The sequence below is a fragment of the Astyanax mexicanus genome, chromosome 4 (assembly GCF_023375975.1).
Source record: "Astyanax mexicanus isolate ESR-SI-001 chromosome 4, AstMex3_surface, whole genome shotgun sequence".
NCBI classification, from domain to species: Eukaryota; Metazoa; Chordata; class Actinopteri; order Characiformes; family Acestrorhamphidae; genus Astyanax; species Astyanax mexicanus.
Window position 1 is genome coordinate 17,170,074 of NC_064411.1, and position 17,957 is coordinate 17,188,030.

The 17,957-nt window shown below is 40.3% G+C and overlaps 3 protein-coding genes across 6 annotated transcripts in view; 2 read left to right on the forward strand and 1 right to left on the reverse strand.

Annotated features, from left to right (window-relative positions):
* LOC125801449 (zinc finger protein 239-like) overlaps window positions 1-5,791 on the forward strand; it is a 155,456-nt gene extending 149,665 nt beyond the window's left edge. The window contains exons 1-3 of one of the 4 annotated variants that reach the window (XM_049478203.1): window positions 673-955; window positions 3,341-3,439; window positions 3,913-5,791. In XM_049478203.1, the coding sequence (XP_049334160.1) occupies window positions 4,073-4,909 (837 nt within the window). In that variant the 5' untranslated portion in view covers window positions 673-955; window positions 3,341-3,439; window positions 3,913-4,072 and the 3' untranslated portion in view covers window positions 4,910-5,791. Of the gene's footprint in view, window positions 1-345; window positions 426-672; window positions 956-2,481; window positions 3,440-3,912 lie in introns of those variants that run through there. The other 3 variants (XM_049478205.1, XM_049478202.1, XM_049478204.1) reach the window with 3 other exon arrangements.
* LOC125801678 (zinc finger protein 160-like) overlaps window positions 1-17,957 on the reverse strand; it is a 289,977-nt gene that overhangs the window by 29,681 nt on the left and 242,339 nt on the right. The gene's annotated exons all lie outside the window — the stretch shown is intronic.
* The window catches only part of LOC125801360 (zinc finger protein 239-like), a 151,085-nt gene continuing 133,532 nt past the window's right edge, over window positions 405-17,957 (forward strand). The window contains exon 1 of the mRNA XM_049477963.1: window positions 405-425. The gene's annotated coding sequence lies outside the window, so the exon portion shown is untranslated. The remainder of the gene's footprint in view (window positions 426-17,957) is intronic.

Genomic DNA, 17,957 nt, shown 5'->3' on the forward strand with positions numbered 1-17,957 from the left:
TAATTATTAAAACTGCTTTTAAACTGCAGTTTTAATCCTTTTAAATGAGATCTGTGTGTAACTCCAGCATCAGTAGCAGTAATGATAGTACATCTACTGAATAAAAATACATTTATTTTAGAAAATGGAAATACAGAGGAATGTTTTCTTTCCTATTTTAGTGAAATACTTTGTTCTACTTTGAAAAATTAAAGGAAAACTCCAGAGAAGTAGTTATACAGTGTTTTAAATGAGAGTTTTAGCTGTTTAGCTCCATTCAGCTCCATGCATTGAGGACTCCCTCGCGGGCTCCCTCTAGCGGTGATGGGGTATAATGTGATATAGCGGGGGAGGGGGCGGGGCTCTACATAACCCGGATGAGGCTGAGCTGGGGGGTCTGTAGCTGGAGCGCCGGAGTAAGAGCAGGATCAGCTGAACTACAGAAGGTATGGAGAAGTTTCTCTTTTTCTCTCTTGTTGGAGGTTGGTTGATGTGTTGTAACAGTAAAAAGATCATTATTTTTCTGTGATTTTATTTTGAACTACAATTCTCTGCACCAACAAGAGAACTGCGTTTTTATTTATTAATTGTCCCTCCGCGCCCCCCGTAGCTCCAGAGGAGCTTGAATGCAGCGCTGGAGGTAAACAGAGCTGAGGAGCTCCGTGAAAAAGTGCTGTTTTAAGCAAATATAAGTATTTTTGAGAGAAAAGATGAGCTCTTATATCAGTTCTAGTCACTCTTCTGTGCATTTTTAGCGGGTATTGAAGCATATTTTACCTAATAATTAATTATTTCTGCCCCGGTCGGGTTATCAGCTCTGAGGTACAGCCGTTTCAGCACCAAAACACTACATGTGACTGAGCCTGAAATTGTGTGTTCATGTGCTGTATTTACTTCTGTTTCATATTTTATAGATATATGTGCAGTTTCAGATGCTTAATAATCGTCTGGGATTATTTTGGTTGTGTATGTGCAGGTATGTTGTGGTTCTGTTTATTTAATTAATGTAAATGTTCTGTTCTGGAGCACATATCTTCAGCTCTTACCACGTTTAACCACGAACGATCTAGACAAAAGGGCTGAAGAGGGATGTTTATTAAAAAGAGCAGTTTTGTTAAAAGGATACAGCAGAGGGGTACATCACTTATATTAAAGGAGTGTTAAGGTTTTATCCAACATTAGATAACCTCGCGGGCGGCACGGTGGCGCAGTGGGTAGCACTTCCGCCTCACAGCAAGACGGCCTGGGTTCGATTCCCAGCTGGGGCGACCCGGGTCTTTCTGTGTGGAGTTTGCACGTTCTCCCCGTGTCTGCGTGGGTTTCCTCCGGGTTCTCCGGTTTCCTCCCACAGTCCAAAGACGGCACGTTCAGGCTAATTGGACGTCGGATACAAAATTGCCCCCTAGGTGTGAGTGTGTGAGTGAATGTGTCTGTGTGTCTGTCTGTGTCTGTCTGCCCTGCGATGGATTGGCGGCCTGTCCAGGGTGTATCCTGCCTTCCGCCCGATGCCGGCTGGGATAGGCTCCAGCACCCCCCCGCGACCCTTAATGGATAAAGCGGTTGATAATGACTTGACTTGACTTGACTAGATAACCTCGCTAATGCTAGCTAGCTGGGGCTAGCTCGACTCTCCAAGCCCGGTGACCAGTGCTGCAGGTTAGCTAGTTATAACTTATAAATTAAGTCTAGGTTAGGTATTTAAATTAAAACTAGGTTAGATAGTTATAATGTATAAAATAAAGCTAGGTTACCTAGTTATAATAATTTAGAATATAATAATAATTTATATATTTTAAAATTAAAGCTAGGTTAGCTAGTTATAACTTATAAATTAAAGCTAGATTAGCTAGTAATTAATTGTCAAAAGTGCTGCTAATGCTTTAGATTTTTTTTTTTAAAAGAACTAAGGTTTCCAGAATATTATATTTATATAGTTAAATAATGTTCACCAGGCTTTATAGAGTCGGGTTAGCAGCATTAGCAGCACTGTTCACCGGGCTTGGAGAGTCGGGCCAGCGCCAGATAGCTAGCATTAGCGAAGTTAGCTAATGTTGGCTAAAACCTTAACACTCCTTCAGTATTAGTGATGTACTCCTCTAAACAGTTGCTGTATTCTTTTAACAAAACTGTTCTTGTTAATAAACATCCCTCTTCAGCCCTTTTTTCTAGATTATTCGTGGTTAAATGTGGTAAAGAGCTGAAGATATGTGCTCCACACCATTGTTGAGTGTGGACTTACTTCTACCTCCTCCCATCACAGGCTCACTTTCAATTAGAAATGGCAGCCGTGTGAAAAGAGCCTATAGGCCTTTTTAGTTGCATCATTGTGAAGTCTGTGACATGTTGTTTATTTCCATATTTGGGGTTCCATGTCTGAACTGTTTTTGTAAATGGCACAAAAAAAACAGGCTTTTTAAAAAAACTCCCCTTTATCACATTCTGTGCTAAATTCACGTTTAGGATTCTGCACGTTTTAATCTGTGCCTTTTTCCTCATGAACATCAATGGATCCGCTGAATTAGGAGATTGTTTAAGTTTCGTAATTAGATTAATGCTAGCGTTTAGCTAATGCTACAGCGCAATGAACTGACCTCACAGCACAGCAGTACAGAGTGTGATGGGACTATCAGAGATATGACACTGGCTGTAGAGCTCCGGTCAGATCACGATTTGGATTATTCTTCTTCTTCACAGAGGATCATTCAAAGTATCTAAATATCATCAAATCAAATCAAAGTATTTAAACAGGTGAAAACTCTCTCAGTCTGGTGATGTTGAGCAGTGTAGTCTGTTATACTGTCTGTACAACTTCACCACAACAAGACTTTTAACAGACTGAAGTCTGACTCCCTCCCACATCTAAAGACAAATCACAGCTTTTTTCTCACAGGCTTTTTTACTTTGTTCTGAAGAGGGAGAACGTAACATGATCTCATTTCTAGAACGTAAAAACACGAGAGTGGGTCGAGACGTCACTCTCTCTCTAAAGCATATACGTTCCAAACCGGCCTCACTGCTAATAATATTACATACGAAGGAAAAAGAAAACACTATATGTGAAATGCTGACGTTATTATTCACTAAGCGTATAGCTACATTTCCAGGGAAACTAATAAGAAGTGATGATATTTAAGGTGGAATGGAAAATTCAGGGAAAATGTTAATTCATTAGCTAGAGAGAGCTGATGTAAAATGACCAAAAACAACATTTCGTTCAGATAGCTGGTTTACAGGCTTTAGTAACATTTAGTTAAGAGTTGATGAAATTGTGGGTAACAGCTTTTGTAAAACTGCAGCAGGTCTTGGAGCTGCTGCTCTGAATCTGCTGGTGTAGAGCTTATGCTGCTCTCTGGCTCTGCAGATGAAGTTGGGCTTCGACTCGATGCTGTGATACGCCACCGTGTACGCAATATTGATTGAAATCAGTTAAGCCATTGATGTGGAGCTGCAGTTTTTCTGGGTAAAAAGCACAATTACATTTACATTTCTCACCAAATTTTCATTTGTGTTTTTATATTTAAAGAATTTTGATCTAAATTTCCAAAAACCACATCTTGAACTCAGGAGCGCATATTACTGTTAGCCTGAAGCTAACAGGTCAGCCTGAACTGATATCAGGAGTTCATGTTTGTGAAGCATTGATTTGGACTACTGTCTTTTGTTAATGTGTGGAAATTTTTATAAATTGGTTTAAAGGAAAAAGCTTTGGACATTATTGGTCATGTGATCAGCGTAGAACGAATCAAGCATCGGCAATGTGATTCGAACCAATGTGTGTCGTTTTTCAAGTTTCCGATTAAGAAGCTTTTATGGTAATATGAAGATGTCCCAGTAGTTTTGTCTGTAAAGTGTAACTGATTCATGCAGTTCACTTCAGTTTATTGATCTGCTTGTATTTTAATATTCAATGGCATCTTTGTTTGTGTTTTCCAGAAGTTAAAATATTCTACTGATTCATCATCAACAACCAGGATATTTAACTAAGAGCAATGTTAAACTGCTGAAACAGGTGAAGCAAAAGCCATCCAGAAGAATCTCCAGAACACACAAATTATTTGCTACATTTAAAAGACTAATAAAGCCAAGTCCCGACATGGAGAAACATCAGCACTCTGTCAAGAGTTTTACTCAACCGAGTGATCTCAAAAAACACCAACGCATTCACACAGGAGAGAAACCGTATCACTGCTCAGACTGTGGAAAGAGTTTTTATCAACGGAGTGATCTCAAAAAACACCAGCGCATTCACACAGGAGAGAAACCGTATCACTGCTCAGACTGTGGGAAGAGATTTAATCAACAGAGTCATTTCAAAATACACCAACGCATTCACACAGGAGAGAAACCGTATCACTGCTCAGACTGCGGGAATAGTTTTACTAAACTGAGTAATCTCAAAATACACCAGCACATTCACACAGGAGAGAAACTGTATCACTGCTCAGACTGTGGAAATAGTTTTACTAAACTGAGTAATCTCAAAATACACCAGCGCATTCACACAGGAGAAAAACCCTATCACTGCTCAGACTGTGGGAAGAGTTTTAATCAACAGAGTATTCTTAAAAATCATCAGCGCATTCACACAGGAGAGAAACCGTATCACTGCTCAGACTGTGGGAAGTGTTTTATTACACAGAGTAATCTCAAAAATCACCAGCGCATTCACACAGGAGAGAGACCATATTACTGTTCAGACTGTGGGAAGAATTTTAATAAACAGGGTAATCTTAAAAATCACCAGCGCATTCACACAGGAGAGAAACCGTATCACTGCTCAGACTGTGGGAAGTGTTTTATTACACAGAGTGATCTCAAAAAACACCAGCGAATTCACACAGGAGAGAGACCATATTACTGTTCAGACTGTGGGAAGAATTTTAATAAACAGGGTAATCTTAAAAATCACCAGCGAATTCACACAAGATAGAAACCGCATCACTGCTCAGACTGTGGGAAGGGTTTTAAGCAGGAGTCATCTCACACTGGGTGCATTTACATGCAGCCTAATAATCTGGCTCAATCAGAATAGAGCATGTCCATGTAAACACCTCAATGGAGTAGTCTGATTGAGGCCATTCCGAATTCAATTTCTGTCTGATTGAATGAGGTGGATAATCAGATACAAAGATGAACAACCACCTTGTAAACACCTGTACCCAATTACATTCCCAATTTGAATGTTTAAGTTTGCGCATGTGCCACAGCATTTTAGGGCCACTCTTAAAAATAAAAACAGTTTGCTTCGAGATTAAAGTCCTAATATTAGGAGAGGAGATATATTTGTATTATTTTAGATAAATTTAATTCTTACTGCTTAAGCTGTAGTTTAGGAGCAGAGCAGAGAACTCAGGCTGTTACATAATACCCATCAGTTATCTTCATGTAAGATGCTGATTATTAATGCTGTTTCACTTACTGTATATAATACAGTGTCCAGATTTTCCCGTGGTAGCCTCCCAGAAGAGCGTGCGCTCCTGCGCAGGTGAGGTGAGCGAGATTAAAAACTGTCTTGTAGAGAAACAGGAGATGAGGAATATCTGAGAAGCAGCAGTAATTTTACCTGTGAGTAACTCATACACCAGAACAGCCCACGCTGCAGGATAAACTGATAAATCTGATCATTTCGGTGGTAATCATGACACCCCTATTAGATATCATATTTCGCTTGTTTTATCTCCAAAGTTACTAAGAATATCCAATTCATTTAGTTAATTGATTGTTTTTATCCAGTACCAACTATTATCTTTGTATTGCTTCACCTCTATATTTACTCATGTGTGTGTTTCAATAAAAGGCTTTTATATTGCAAGACCTGCAATCTCACAATATGGTTGATAACCATTCTGTGACCTGTAACCTATCCATCCTGAGACTGACTTATGTTATTATTTGGTAAATATTAACTGCCACCCAAAGGAGAAATCCGTTGTGAAATGGATGTTTTTTTAACAGCCCACCTCCATTCACCCCCAGGAGTTGTAGTTGCAAAACGAATTGCGTGGAAATAATTCCAGATGTTGTTGGAAATATCTCTAATATTATTGCATTTTTTAGTGACATAATTTTGAAATCTGTCCCCCTAAATCCAATGTAATGTGTCTTTTTTTATATAAACTACCTGTGCATTTTTCATAGCACTCAGTGCCTCATTTAAAATTTTGGGTTCTCAGAATTCTACTGATGAAGTGTGGCGCTACTCTGAGCTTGTTAAAGGTGTAAAAAAATGTCCATTTCTTTGCATGAGTAACGCTATGGTCCATATCGCTAGTATTGTAAATCTGCTGCTAGCATTGGATAAAAGCACTGTATTTGGGAATACTGGGGAAGAATTGAGGTGGGTTAATCAACTATTCGTACTCATCATGTTTCAATACAAGTCAGTTTCACAACAGATTTCTCCTTTACCTGAAGTATTCAAACCATCCGAGCTTCAATGTCACCTAAGTTGTGGTGTAAGTGGGTCCTGTTAGTGGTAACACTACAAGCTATTATCATTAATGAATGAATTACAATTTCCTCGATAGATATAAGGTGATTTTAATTTTGTTAAATTGCATTATTAAAGTGTACATGAAACATGTCAGTTTGTACAAGTTGTTATGATGAATAAATAGTTCTTTGAGGAAAGTTGTGGCCACTGAGGGGCATAGGTTAGAATGCACACGAAGATGTTCCCGGGGGGCTTATTGGAGACTTATTGTAAATAATAAATCACTAGAAGTACAATACTTGTGTTAATTATGTGTGTGTGTGTGTGTGTGTGGTTTTCTGAAAGAAAAGGAAACAAATAACAAAGGAGAAATTACTCCATAATACAATAATAAAGAAATTAGCATCAGTATATCCTGTAGCTTACAAACAAATATGAAATAGCTTGACCTAAGCTAAATACCAAATTCTAGTATTATAGTATTTACTAGTTAAGAATAAGTCAGAAATGCCACTGTTTCCCATCATAGCTTACTAAATAAAGATAACAAATAACCATTTTACACAAACATCATAAGCATGAATATGCACAATATGAAGACATCAAATAAACATTAAGCACTGTAACCTCGCGGGTAACTCGCGGTAGAAAGTTACCTCCGTGATTTAAATGAAGCAAGGTTTAAACATAAATCCTGCCTATAATACACCAGACAGCATAAAAACACATAATAAGGAAGTGTACTCACGTTTCTGGACGCACACAAGACACAAGATAAGTAATAAACTTCTAACAAATAATGTGTACAAAGCAGTGAAAGATGGCGACCTCTCCCCAAAACTCTCTAGAATATTAAAGGTGCATGCATCATTCACATGCGTGCACAGGAGGAGGTGCGCTCTGATTGGCTGATCCTATTACTAATAAAACATCTATCTGGCACCCTAGTCAGACCCTTTGTCACGGCCGCCCCCAAATTTGTCCCATCAAATTTGTCACTTGCTGAAGGGCCTGGTGTAGGTCTTCTCCTTCACCTTGACAATAGCAGTGCGGACTCGTCCGTCTGTCCCTGGGATGACGCTGGTGACACGACCAACAAGCCACAGAGCCCTTGGCAGTTGGGGGTCCACCACCATCGTGACGGTTCCCGGTTGCAGCTGCGATGGGTCCTTGTGCCACTTGGACCTGGTCTGCAGTGATGGGAGGTAGCGCTGGATGAAGTGGCTCCAGAACTGCTCTGCTAACACCTGAGCATGCTTCCAGCGGCGGCGGCTCAGCAGATCAGGCTCAGTGTAGATGGCTTGAGGGAGTGAGTTGGTCGCTGCGGCGAAGCCTCCCTCCGACACGGATGGGACACACAGTGTGGTCGTACTCTGGGGCTAGAGCACGTAGACGGCTGGTCGTTGACACTGGCTTGCCGGCACGTAGCAGGTCAAACTCCTCCGAGAAGCTCTCCTGTTGGGCTTGTCTCAGAACTTCTCGCTCCGCATCTCTGTAGTCCTCAGCAGAGACACTGGCCTGGTTAGTGGCCGCCCCGTGGCGGGACTGCTTCGACCATGTCTTTGAGGGAGGAGAACTGGTGAGCAGTAGGAGGTGAAGAGCTCCGAGTAGTCGTGTTGAGGCAGCAGACTGTAGGTTTCTGCAGCTTAGCAGTGTCCTCCTGTTGCACTGGGGTGGGTGTTGTAGGCCAGAAGTCTGGTGACTGCTGCAGGAAACCGGGGCCTTTGTTCCACCTGCTGTTGTGGCTTAACTCTAGCAGCGTCTTGCCTGCGTGATGTCGTCAGCTGGATTATTGGCCGAATCCACGTACCTCCATGCATGGACATCAGTCAGGTCCTGGATCTCAGCTACTCGTGTCCCGACAAACACTTTATAGCGGCAGGAGTCGGAATGGAGCCAGGTAAGGACTGTGGTGGAATCGGTCCACAGTGAGCTCTCGCTGCAGAAGGGAAGCCAGCTGAGCTCCGTTCAGTGCAGCACACAACTTGAGCCTGGGCATTGACAGCTGCTATTTTGGGGCCACTCGTGATCTTGCAGACAAGAAGGACACCTCCACTTGGCCATCAGGACTCTTTGTTCTCAGGTAGGCTACAGAGCCATAGGCTTTTTCAGAATCATCTGCAAACACATGTAGGTCTCTCTTGCAGCTTGAGATGTCCAGCTCACGACTCACGTAGCACCGGGGTAGATGCTGCAACTCCTCTTCCCATTCCAGCCAGGGTTGCAGCACATCATCAGGAAGTGATGGATCATCCCACTCCCTTCGCTTGTCCCACAAGTGCTGCACTAGGACTTTGGCTCATGTTGTGTAAGGGACAATGAATACCAAGGGATCATACAAGCGGGCCAGGACTCTGTATATGTTCCTCATGGTGGGCATAGGATGGTCCGGCATCTGGTACTTGTACCGCAAGGTATCCGATTGGCAGAGCCAATGGAGCCCTAGAGCTAGCTCCTGTGGGTCAGCACTGGACTCGTTGAGCCATAGCTCGATGCTCTCTGACCTGGCTTCCTTTGGCAAATGGCTGATCGAGTCAGGGACATTACCTGCCCATTGACACAGCTCGAATCCTCCAGATGCCAACAGTGAGGTGATCTTGTCCCCGAACTGTCTAGCTTCGTCCACAGAGGCAAGACTCTGGAGGCAGTTATCCACATAGAATGACTTCTCTATGGCCACCCGAACATCCTCGTCTTGTTGGCTGTGTTCAAAGACATGCTTCTGCAGCGCGAAGGTAGCACAGCAGGGGCTACATGTTGTGCCAAATGGTAAGACTTGCCAGACATAGGTGTTAGGTGGTTTCTCTGTTTCCAGGTTGCGCCACAGAAAGCAAAGCAAGGGCCTGTCTTCGGGGAGTAGCCTCACCTGATGAAACATGCCCTTGATATCGCTACTTACTGCAACGCCATGTTCTCTGAAGCGCAGTAGGACGCCGATCAGGCTGGAGCTCAGAGTAGGGCCTGGCAGCAGCAGTTCGTTCAGGTTGTCTCCCTTGTACACGAATGAACAGAAAGACAATCCTGTTCTTGCCGTTGTGGGACACCATGTGGTGCGGGATGTACCACGATTCTGCTGCACTCTTGAGCTCCTCTTCTGGCACCTTGATTGCGTACCTGGCCTTCTCCAGCTTGTCAATCTCTGCACAGTACGCTGCTGCACACTCTGGATATTTCGAGAGGCGTCTCTCTGTGCTGCAGCATACTCTTCACCCATAAGTCTGCCACAGCGCCAGCATCTGTGGTTAGTCTTGACCCACGCTGTCTTCTCCACAGTGAGCAGCTTGAAGTTAGCACATTGGTCAAGGAAGTGCTGGTTGTGGTTGCAGTAGGGGCAATATGTGGTTTTCTCTGCCTGCTTGGCATTGGAGGTTGGCGGGGCTCCTACTGGGGCATTCTCAGGCTGATCTGTGGTGTGCAAGATGCTAGTGACTTTGGCACCCTTGCTATCTTGGTGATGGCCAGTCCTGGACTTTGTCTTGCTGTCTTGCATCATGGTCCCGGGCTCACACATAGACTGCTGCATCTTCAATTCGCAATTGAGCCAGTCAGGGAAGTGCAGGAGGGTTGGTATGGTGACCTGCTGCGGGTACAGGAACCTCTTAAACTCCGCCCTCATGTCCTGTGGCAACTTAGACAGGAGCCGGGATATGTGTGAGCCACAGCAGAGCTCGGTCTGTCCACTCTTCCCAAGCTGATTCAACAGGCCCACCAGTGATCTTACTTGGAGAGCGAACCTCTTGAAGCCTTTGGTGTCGCTGTGTGCAACGCTCTGGGCATCCATCAGGTCCGCGATATGCCTGAGGGCCAGCTGGTGTGCCTGCCCGTAGTGCTCTGTTAGGCTGGCCATAGTATCCGTGTAGGGTTGAGGGGAGTTGGTGTATGAATCGGCAATGAGCAGAGCATCTTCATACTTTAAGTGATCCACCAATACCTGGAACTTGAAACGCTCCGTTGCGTCCCTTGGCAGCAGATTCTCCAATGCATCCTTCAGCCTCGCAAACTCCCTTGGATCGCCTTTAGAGAAAGGATGGATTTTTGCTTTGGGCCCACGGTACAAAGTCTCCCTTTGGGGTGCAGATATTGGCTCACCAAACTCTGACTCTGATGGCATGTATGGTTGACAATACTCTGGTGTTGGTACCCTGGGTACTGGCAGTGGAGATTGAGGCAGCACAGGGCATGGCTGAATTGGGTGCATTTCCCTCAGGCGTGCTGTAAGCTCTTCCATTAAGTCCTTTGCTGGAGGAGCTAGCTGCTCCGCTTCCTCTGCTATGGGGGGTGGAAGCAATGGCCAGTCTACGTCATCTCCTGGAGGCAACATATATGCGCTAGGTTGTGCAGGCGTTGGCGGCCCAAAAGACTGGGACCAATCATTTTCTTGCTTAATAGGACGCAGTGGTGGAGGTGGGGCAGACCTCTGAAGAGAAGGAGGAAGGGCAGATGGCGGTCGAGACAGTAAGTGTGGCAGGGCAGCACTGGCGTCGAGACGCCTATGCAGGTCCAACATCTGTTGCTGCATTCTCTGGTTATCATCCACTATTCTATGCAGAAAGGCCATGATATCAAGACCAGCTTCAGTGATGGGCAAACTTCGTGGAACAGCAGGTGACATCACAAGGTTGGTTGGTTGAAGAGCCCAAGTACATTGCTTTCGGTCACCGTTAAGGAAAAAACGTGTTGTTTGTCGAGACTATCGATGAAGACGAAGCTGAACAGGGTTTTGATCTGATTCTTAGAAACCCAATGGTTTATGCGTTCGAGCCGGTGAGGAGACGAGACAGATTATTGGTACTAACTCAGTTTTATACAGAAGAGCAGCCAGCGGTTCCTGTATGGGTGGAGAGGGTCGTTACACTAACTTACCTAGTCAGGAGGCTAACGTGGACCATTTGCTCAGAGATCTTCCTTGCAGAACCCTGAGCATTACTTTTCCGATGCTTGTCTGAGAGCAAGAATTTTTGGAGGTGTTTATTCTCTCTCTGTGTGAGGTCCATGCAGAAACCTTGCAGCCCGTCAACAGCAGGTATTGCCATCCCATAAACTAGCCTGTTTATATACATTTAAATATTTAGCATGTAAAGTCCAGAGTTCATTAAGACTGGATGAAACCTACATCATTTAAATGTAAATTGAAACACCCAGGCACTGTTTTGTTGATAAACCATTCAGTTAAAAGTTAAAAGGCTTGCTGGGTAGCTAGCTTAATTTAGCTAGTGTTAGCTAGCATTGGCTAGCTATCTTAACAAGGCTAGCATTAGCTATTTAGCTAACTAACTTAGCATGCTAAGTAGCTAATGCTAGCTTTGTTATCTGTTAACTGTCAGCTTATCTAGACTTTCGGTACCTCTCGCTGCTGTGCCAGGTGGGTGCGTCATTTGGCTCATTCCGTGCAGCTCACAGCTGCTGCTTTTATAGTAATTTCAGTCAGACGGTCTGTACATCCCAGCTGTTCAGACTTAAAATTAAAAAGGAGGAAAAAAAACTCGGCCTACAGCTTATTTGTTCAGCAAACGACTAAATTAATGCTCCTGACTCAAAAACCCTCTCCTCCATAGTCTTCGTGTAGAAAATGCTCGCTACTAACCCTAGCATTGCGGCTAACCCTATAAAATTATACTACACCCAGTATTATTACACCCAGGGGCAATACAAAGGTGCCCTCTTTGCATCTATTTTTGGTTTGGGTTTTATTATCCATTAAGGAACCAGTGTAGGCTAATAGTTATTTATATGTAAGGCGTTGGAGAACCAACCTCGAGACATCACTTTCAGTGCTGGGACAAGATGGCGCTACACTTACTTAAAAAATGACGTTTAGATTGCTTATTATTCATTCCACAATGAGGTAAAGTAGTTAACATTAGTTACTCTAGCTAGCTAAATCATTCCACACTGAAACGTAGTTGACATTACCAAACATCAGCTAACCTTGCTAGCTAAAACATTCCACACTTATAAAAGTAGTTAACATTAGCTAACCTAGCTAGCTAAATCTTTCCACTTTCAAATAAATTAAACATTAGCTAACCTAGCTAGCTAAATCTTTCCACTTTCAAATAAATTAAACATTAGCTAACCTAGCTAACGCACTTAAATAAAGTAGTTAACATTAGCTGACCTAGCTAGCTGAAACATTCCAAACTGAAATATAGTTAACATTAGCTAACCTAGCTAGTTAGATCTTTCCACTTTCAATTAAATTAAACATTAGTTAACCTGGCTAACTACAATATTCCACACTGAAATAAAGTAGTTAAAATGAGCTAACCTAACTAGCTAAATCTTTCCACTTTGAAATAAAGTAAACATTAGCTTACCTAGCTAGCTAAAACATTCCACACTGAAATAAAGTAGTTTAAATTACCTAAAGTAGCTAGCTAAAACGTTCCACACTTAAATAAAGTAGTTAACATTACCTAAAGTAGCTACCCAGATAGCAAAGGGACTCACATTGATTCACCGTTGAACCGTCAACAAAGAACCGTTGAAACAACGTCGATTTCAGACGTTGATTCAACGCAAATGTGCCCATACTGATCAACGTTGAATCAACGTCGAAAACCGTTTGAAAGCAGACGGCAAATCAACCCCCTTTCAACCATTATATAATCCATCTGATTATTGTCGGTTTTGGTTGTTTTTTCGACATAAAATAATTCCTGCAACAGGAATATAATAATACTACTACTTATAATAATAATAATAATAATAATGATAATATTAATAATATTATCATTATTATATGTTGTTAATTATAGTATTGTCGCTGTTATTGTTATTTTTTTACTATGATTATTAATAACAATAATAACAATGATATTATTGTTATTATTATTAATATTATTATTAATATTACTAACAGTTACAACAACAATGGTAATATTATTATTATTAATATTAATAATAATAGTAACAATAATAATAACAGTAATAATAAAAATGAACAACACCAACAGATCTAACAATGCAATGATGTTTAATTATAAACCATAAAAATACATGTAAAAATAATGGAGCATAAACATAAATTATACTTAGAATGTATGTGTGCGTGTGTGTTTACTAATTATGGAAAATATGAATTCATTTATTAATTAATTGTGAACTATAAACACAAAACAAAAAAGATGGTGTCCACGTGGCTGCTGCTGGACCTAAACAAAAGAAATATAAATGGAAAATATAAAGTGTTAGTATACGGAGTTTACTTTTCACATACGAATCAAACCAAAACAATGTAGCAAACCTGTTATTATTTATTCCGCGGAACACCGCCTTCCCTTATATTATCCCTCTGGTGCACACTTAAGCCACTTTTTAATGGTGTCTGCGAACTGAAGCTGAGTGCTCCCAGGGAGTTGTTTCTGGAGATCAGCTGTAAAAGCAACAAAAAACAAACAAAACATTTTCGTGGGGCTGTGTTCAGAGTTGTATTACAGTGAAAGTTAATACCAGTTTGCCAGGCATTTAAGCAGTGGGAATTTGGCATGTTTCACTTATCCTCAATTCAGAGCAATCCCATTTAAGCACGTTTTCTTAAATCACGTCCCATTAGGCCACTGCCTAAATGTGAGAACACCCTATTTCACCCTATTTTTTGTTAATGTTACCAACAAATAAATATATTGCGGTTCATCGCTAAATAGGTATGAAAAATACGAAGTAAACTATCATAATAAATAAATAAATAAATGAATAAATGTAGATTGCTAGATTACATGAAAACTTAAAATGGGGAAATAAAAAGCATATAAAATGATATATAACATAATTAAACAGTATATACACATAAAATTCAGTGTTGTGCGTGAACTAGTTCAAAAGAACGCGTTCATTGAAAACGTTCATTTTTTCGTGAACACAACACATTTTTTAATAAAGAACTTGAACGTGAGTTAGTTCACATTATGTGTCATGAACGGCAGACATCACTGTAAATGAACGTTGGAATTTATTTTCCATTGAAAACTTAGTGACATCTGTTTTCTCTTTTGAAACGCAACTAGAGAAAGTTCCTCCCTCCTGTATTCTGCTGTTGCCAGCCCGACCCAGCCTGAGCCCGTGCACGTTCTGCCCGACCTGACCTGACCCGACCCATATACTGTTACTATGAGCCCGAAACCCAATTAAACCCGACATTTTTTCTTATTAAGTAGAGCGTTAAAAAAATTAGCTTTTTAAAAACACTTTCGGGCTGTTTGAATAAGCGAAATCTGCACGATTACAGCTCAAAATGTGGATTACTCGGTGCGCTGCGCACCTCGCAGGATCGCGGAAGATAATGGACAGTTTTGGGAGAAGAAATGATAAAGTACAGTACATCTCAGAATTATAGTTAAAAGGTCAGTTTTGAGCTCTATACTTACTAAATTCATGTCGGATTTAGATTGGGCTCAGGGTCGGTCCAGCAGAAAGTGCGGGCTCGGGTCTGGCTGGAAGTTTTGGACCGATGAACTTTACTGCCTATGGGCTTGCTCTCTGCACCCCATAAAAAAATCACAGTGTCTGGTTTAAAATATTTAGGTAGGCTATTAAATTAATAAATCAATATTCATTAAAAAGATCAGTGAGAAGTTCTGTATGCTAAATGACAAAGAAGCTAGCAACAAGCTAGAAACTAATAACATAACAACTAAGCTAATAACATTTAATAATAAATACAAATTAAAAAACAAAAAAATAACTAACTAAACTATGCTCATAATAATGAAAAAATATATAACCTAACGAATTCCAAAAGATAAAAATGAAATAGTGAAGCAGTAAGAACAAAAAAACAAACAAAAAAAACAATAATATTAGTAAAACAAAAAAAACAAATATCCCAAAGTAAATTAGTCTGGGCGACTAATCCAAACAAAGAAATAACCAAAAAAAAAAAAAAAAAGAAATGAACACAAATAACAATTTAACAGCCACTAAAGTGGTACTAATCTCAAAGCAGCAGCTTAACATCCACAATATACAGCTTCTTAAAGACCAGAGAGCGGACACACGCTATGAGCACGCCGCATGGATGCGGCACTTTGCGGTACTATCAACAACTAACTTGAATTGGCTCCAGTCCATACCTCTGACTTTCCTTCACATTGGGTCAAATTTAGCTCACATGATGTAATTTGTCTCCTCACTTCAGAAGGCTCTATTTTCTTGGAGTAGTAGCTACACACAGCGCTGAAAGTCAATGTGTGCGCACTGCACAGGCCAGAGCTGCGTGATTACTACATTCTAACTTTTTTTTTCAGAAACACAGTTTGATGTGTTACTTTGCTATATTATGATGATCACACCACAGCTTTATATAAAATAAAAATAGCATTAAAAAACAGACGCCTACATCATGGACCTTTTTTTTTGAGCCTGAGGGCTCGGGCAGAGAATCTAAACTCTATTTGATACACACACATATGTATATATAATATCATATATATTATATATATTATATTTCATATTATATATTCTTTTTTTAATTAAATGCTGGTAGATATAATTGCACTAAGTATAGAACTGGTCTACCTTGTCTGTACGGCTGCAAGTTTCATCACCTGGTAAGAAACCCACAATTGCAGTGTCATGAGCAAATGTTTACAATGAGCAATTTTAAAGAAAATATAGTGATTTCTCGCTTGTAGTGTGAAAAAAAGTATTTATTTGAATATTTCACGAAAAAAGTAAAATTAACTGAACTTTGAACTAGTTTAGAATTAAAATTGTGAACTTTGAATGTGAACTGTTCACTTTGAGCATGTATGAACTGAACTAGTTCAGAAAAGCTTTGAACTGGCACAACACTGATAAAATTGCATGTTAAATAGATCCCACTTGCTTTACTAAATGTATTATTATGTTTATGTTAACTTGTGTATTTCACTTGTAGTTTATTCAAATTTTATTTGTATTAGCTGTTTTTTTTAAACTAAAGGTGCTATATACAATAATAATAATAACAATAATAATAATAATAACAATTGATATTATTATTATTGCGGTTGTAATTAGTATACTAATTATTATTGTTGTAATTAATTATTGTAATTTATATTATTATTGTTATTATTATTATTTTCAAATATAAAAAATATAACAGCGAATTTCAGTTACATAATAGGTAAGTGAAATAAAACTAATTTATGTTTAGTCGTAGTGCTTTTCTCTTTTAATTTTTTATTTCCAAACAGCAAGAATGAGAATAAGCATCTGACAAATTCTCAAACAGCAGAATTATGTTAAGCTACAATTATTAAGTCTGTGTATTAATTCAATTCAACTCCTTGTAAATGTCAAAAAATATAGCTTATCTTGTGTGGCTGTTGACTGTTGAAGTGGTTTTAATCAGTCAGTGGCGCACCTGTGTTTCCTGTCGCCAAGTTTGAAACAGGACAGAGAAAGACAGACAGACAGAGTGTGTGTGTGTGTGTTTAGGCTACTATGGACTGTGTTCATTTCCATATGTGCTTCTTTTTATTTTCATTTTGACATCATGTAAAAAAAAATAATGCGTGGGAACGTTCTCTCCCTCTGCGCTTCCTAAACTGCAGCCCAAGCGATTAAAACTACATTTTCCTCAAAATACTACGACTTTATTCTCGTAATATTACAAATTTAATTTAAGTATTACTTTATATAAAGCCAGGTTGACCATCCTTAAGCAGTCCTATTGCGCACAACCCCTGAGAGCTGCTTGCTATCTGAGCCCTTGTGGCCAGGCCTTAATGGCTACGATATAATTATGTCTTTCGGACATCTCGTATCTCGTTCCCTCATTTCGCACTCCTGGGCGCGCGAAATGATCCCGTACCCGAGTCTGGAGTGCTGGCGATGCTTCGTGGCACTGTTTCTCTGCGTTATTGAGACCAAAGGAACATACAGTCAATTCCAGTCATAAATAATGGAAATAAAGCCTTTACTGATGCAGGCTTTGTTTTGTATAAAACAAATCAAGATATACTGTGAAGTATGCGTGTCAAAGTTATGATCTCTGTGGAATTGTTTATTTCTATTATAGTTAATTTCTCAATAACTATTTAGTAATATAGGGCCAAAATGTATTCATTGAATAAACATAATTGATATAAAACTATTCCTAATAATTCCCAGCAGATCTACCTTATAAAGCACTCCTATAACTGTACACCCAACCATGAACTACGTTTAGTATTAGACATTCAGTCAGCCTCCCTGTTCTTAAATCTGGTTACAGACATCGTAATCATAAACATCAATTTCCTGAAAAGTAAGTCCGTTCATTTAGAGTTTGGGTGGTGTTATGAGCTATTGTATTTGAGTAATATGCAGTATGTACGAAAACACCTGTTGCAGATGTAATCTCTTTTAGGCCCTGTAGTCAGTCCTTCTTTATTTCCTTTTTTAAAACTGATGAAAATCTGTCACTACAAATAGGGCCCAGAGAGAGAGAGACAGAGACAGGCAGAGAGAGAGAGAGAGTGTGTGTGTGTGTCTGTGTGTGTGTGTTTGAGAGAGTGAGTGAGAGAGAGACAGCGATAAAGAGTGTGTGTGTGCGCGTGTGTTTGAGAGAGTGAGAGAG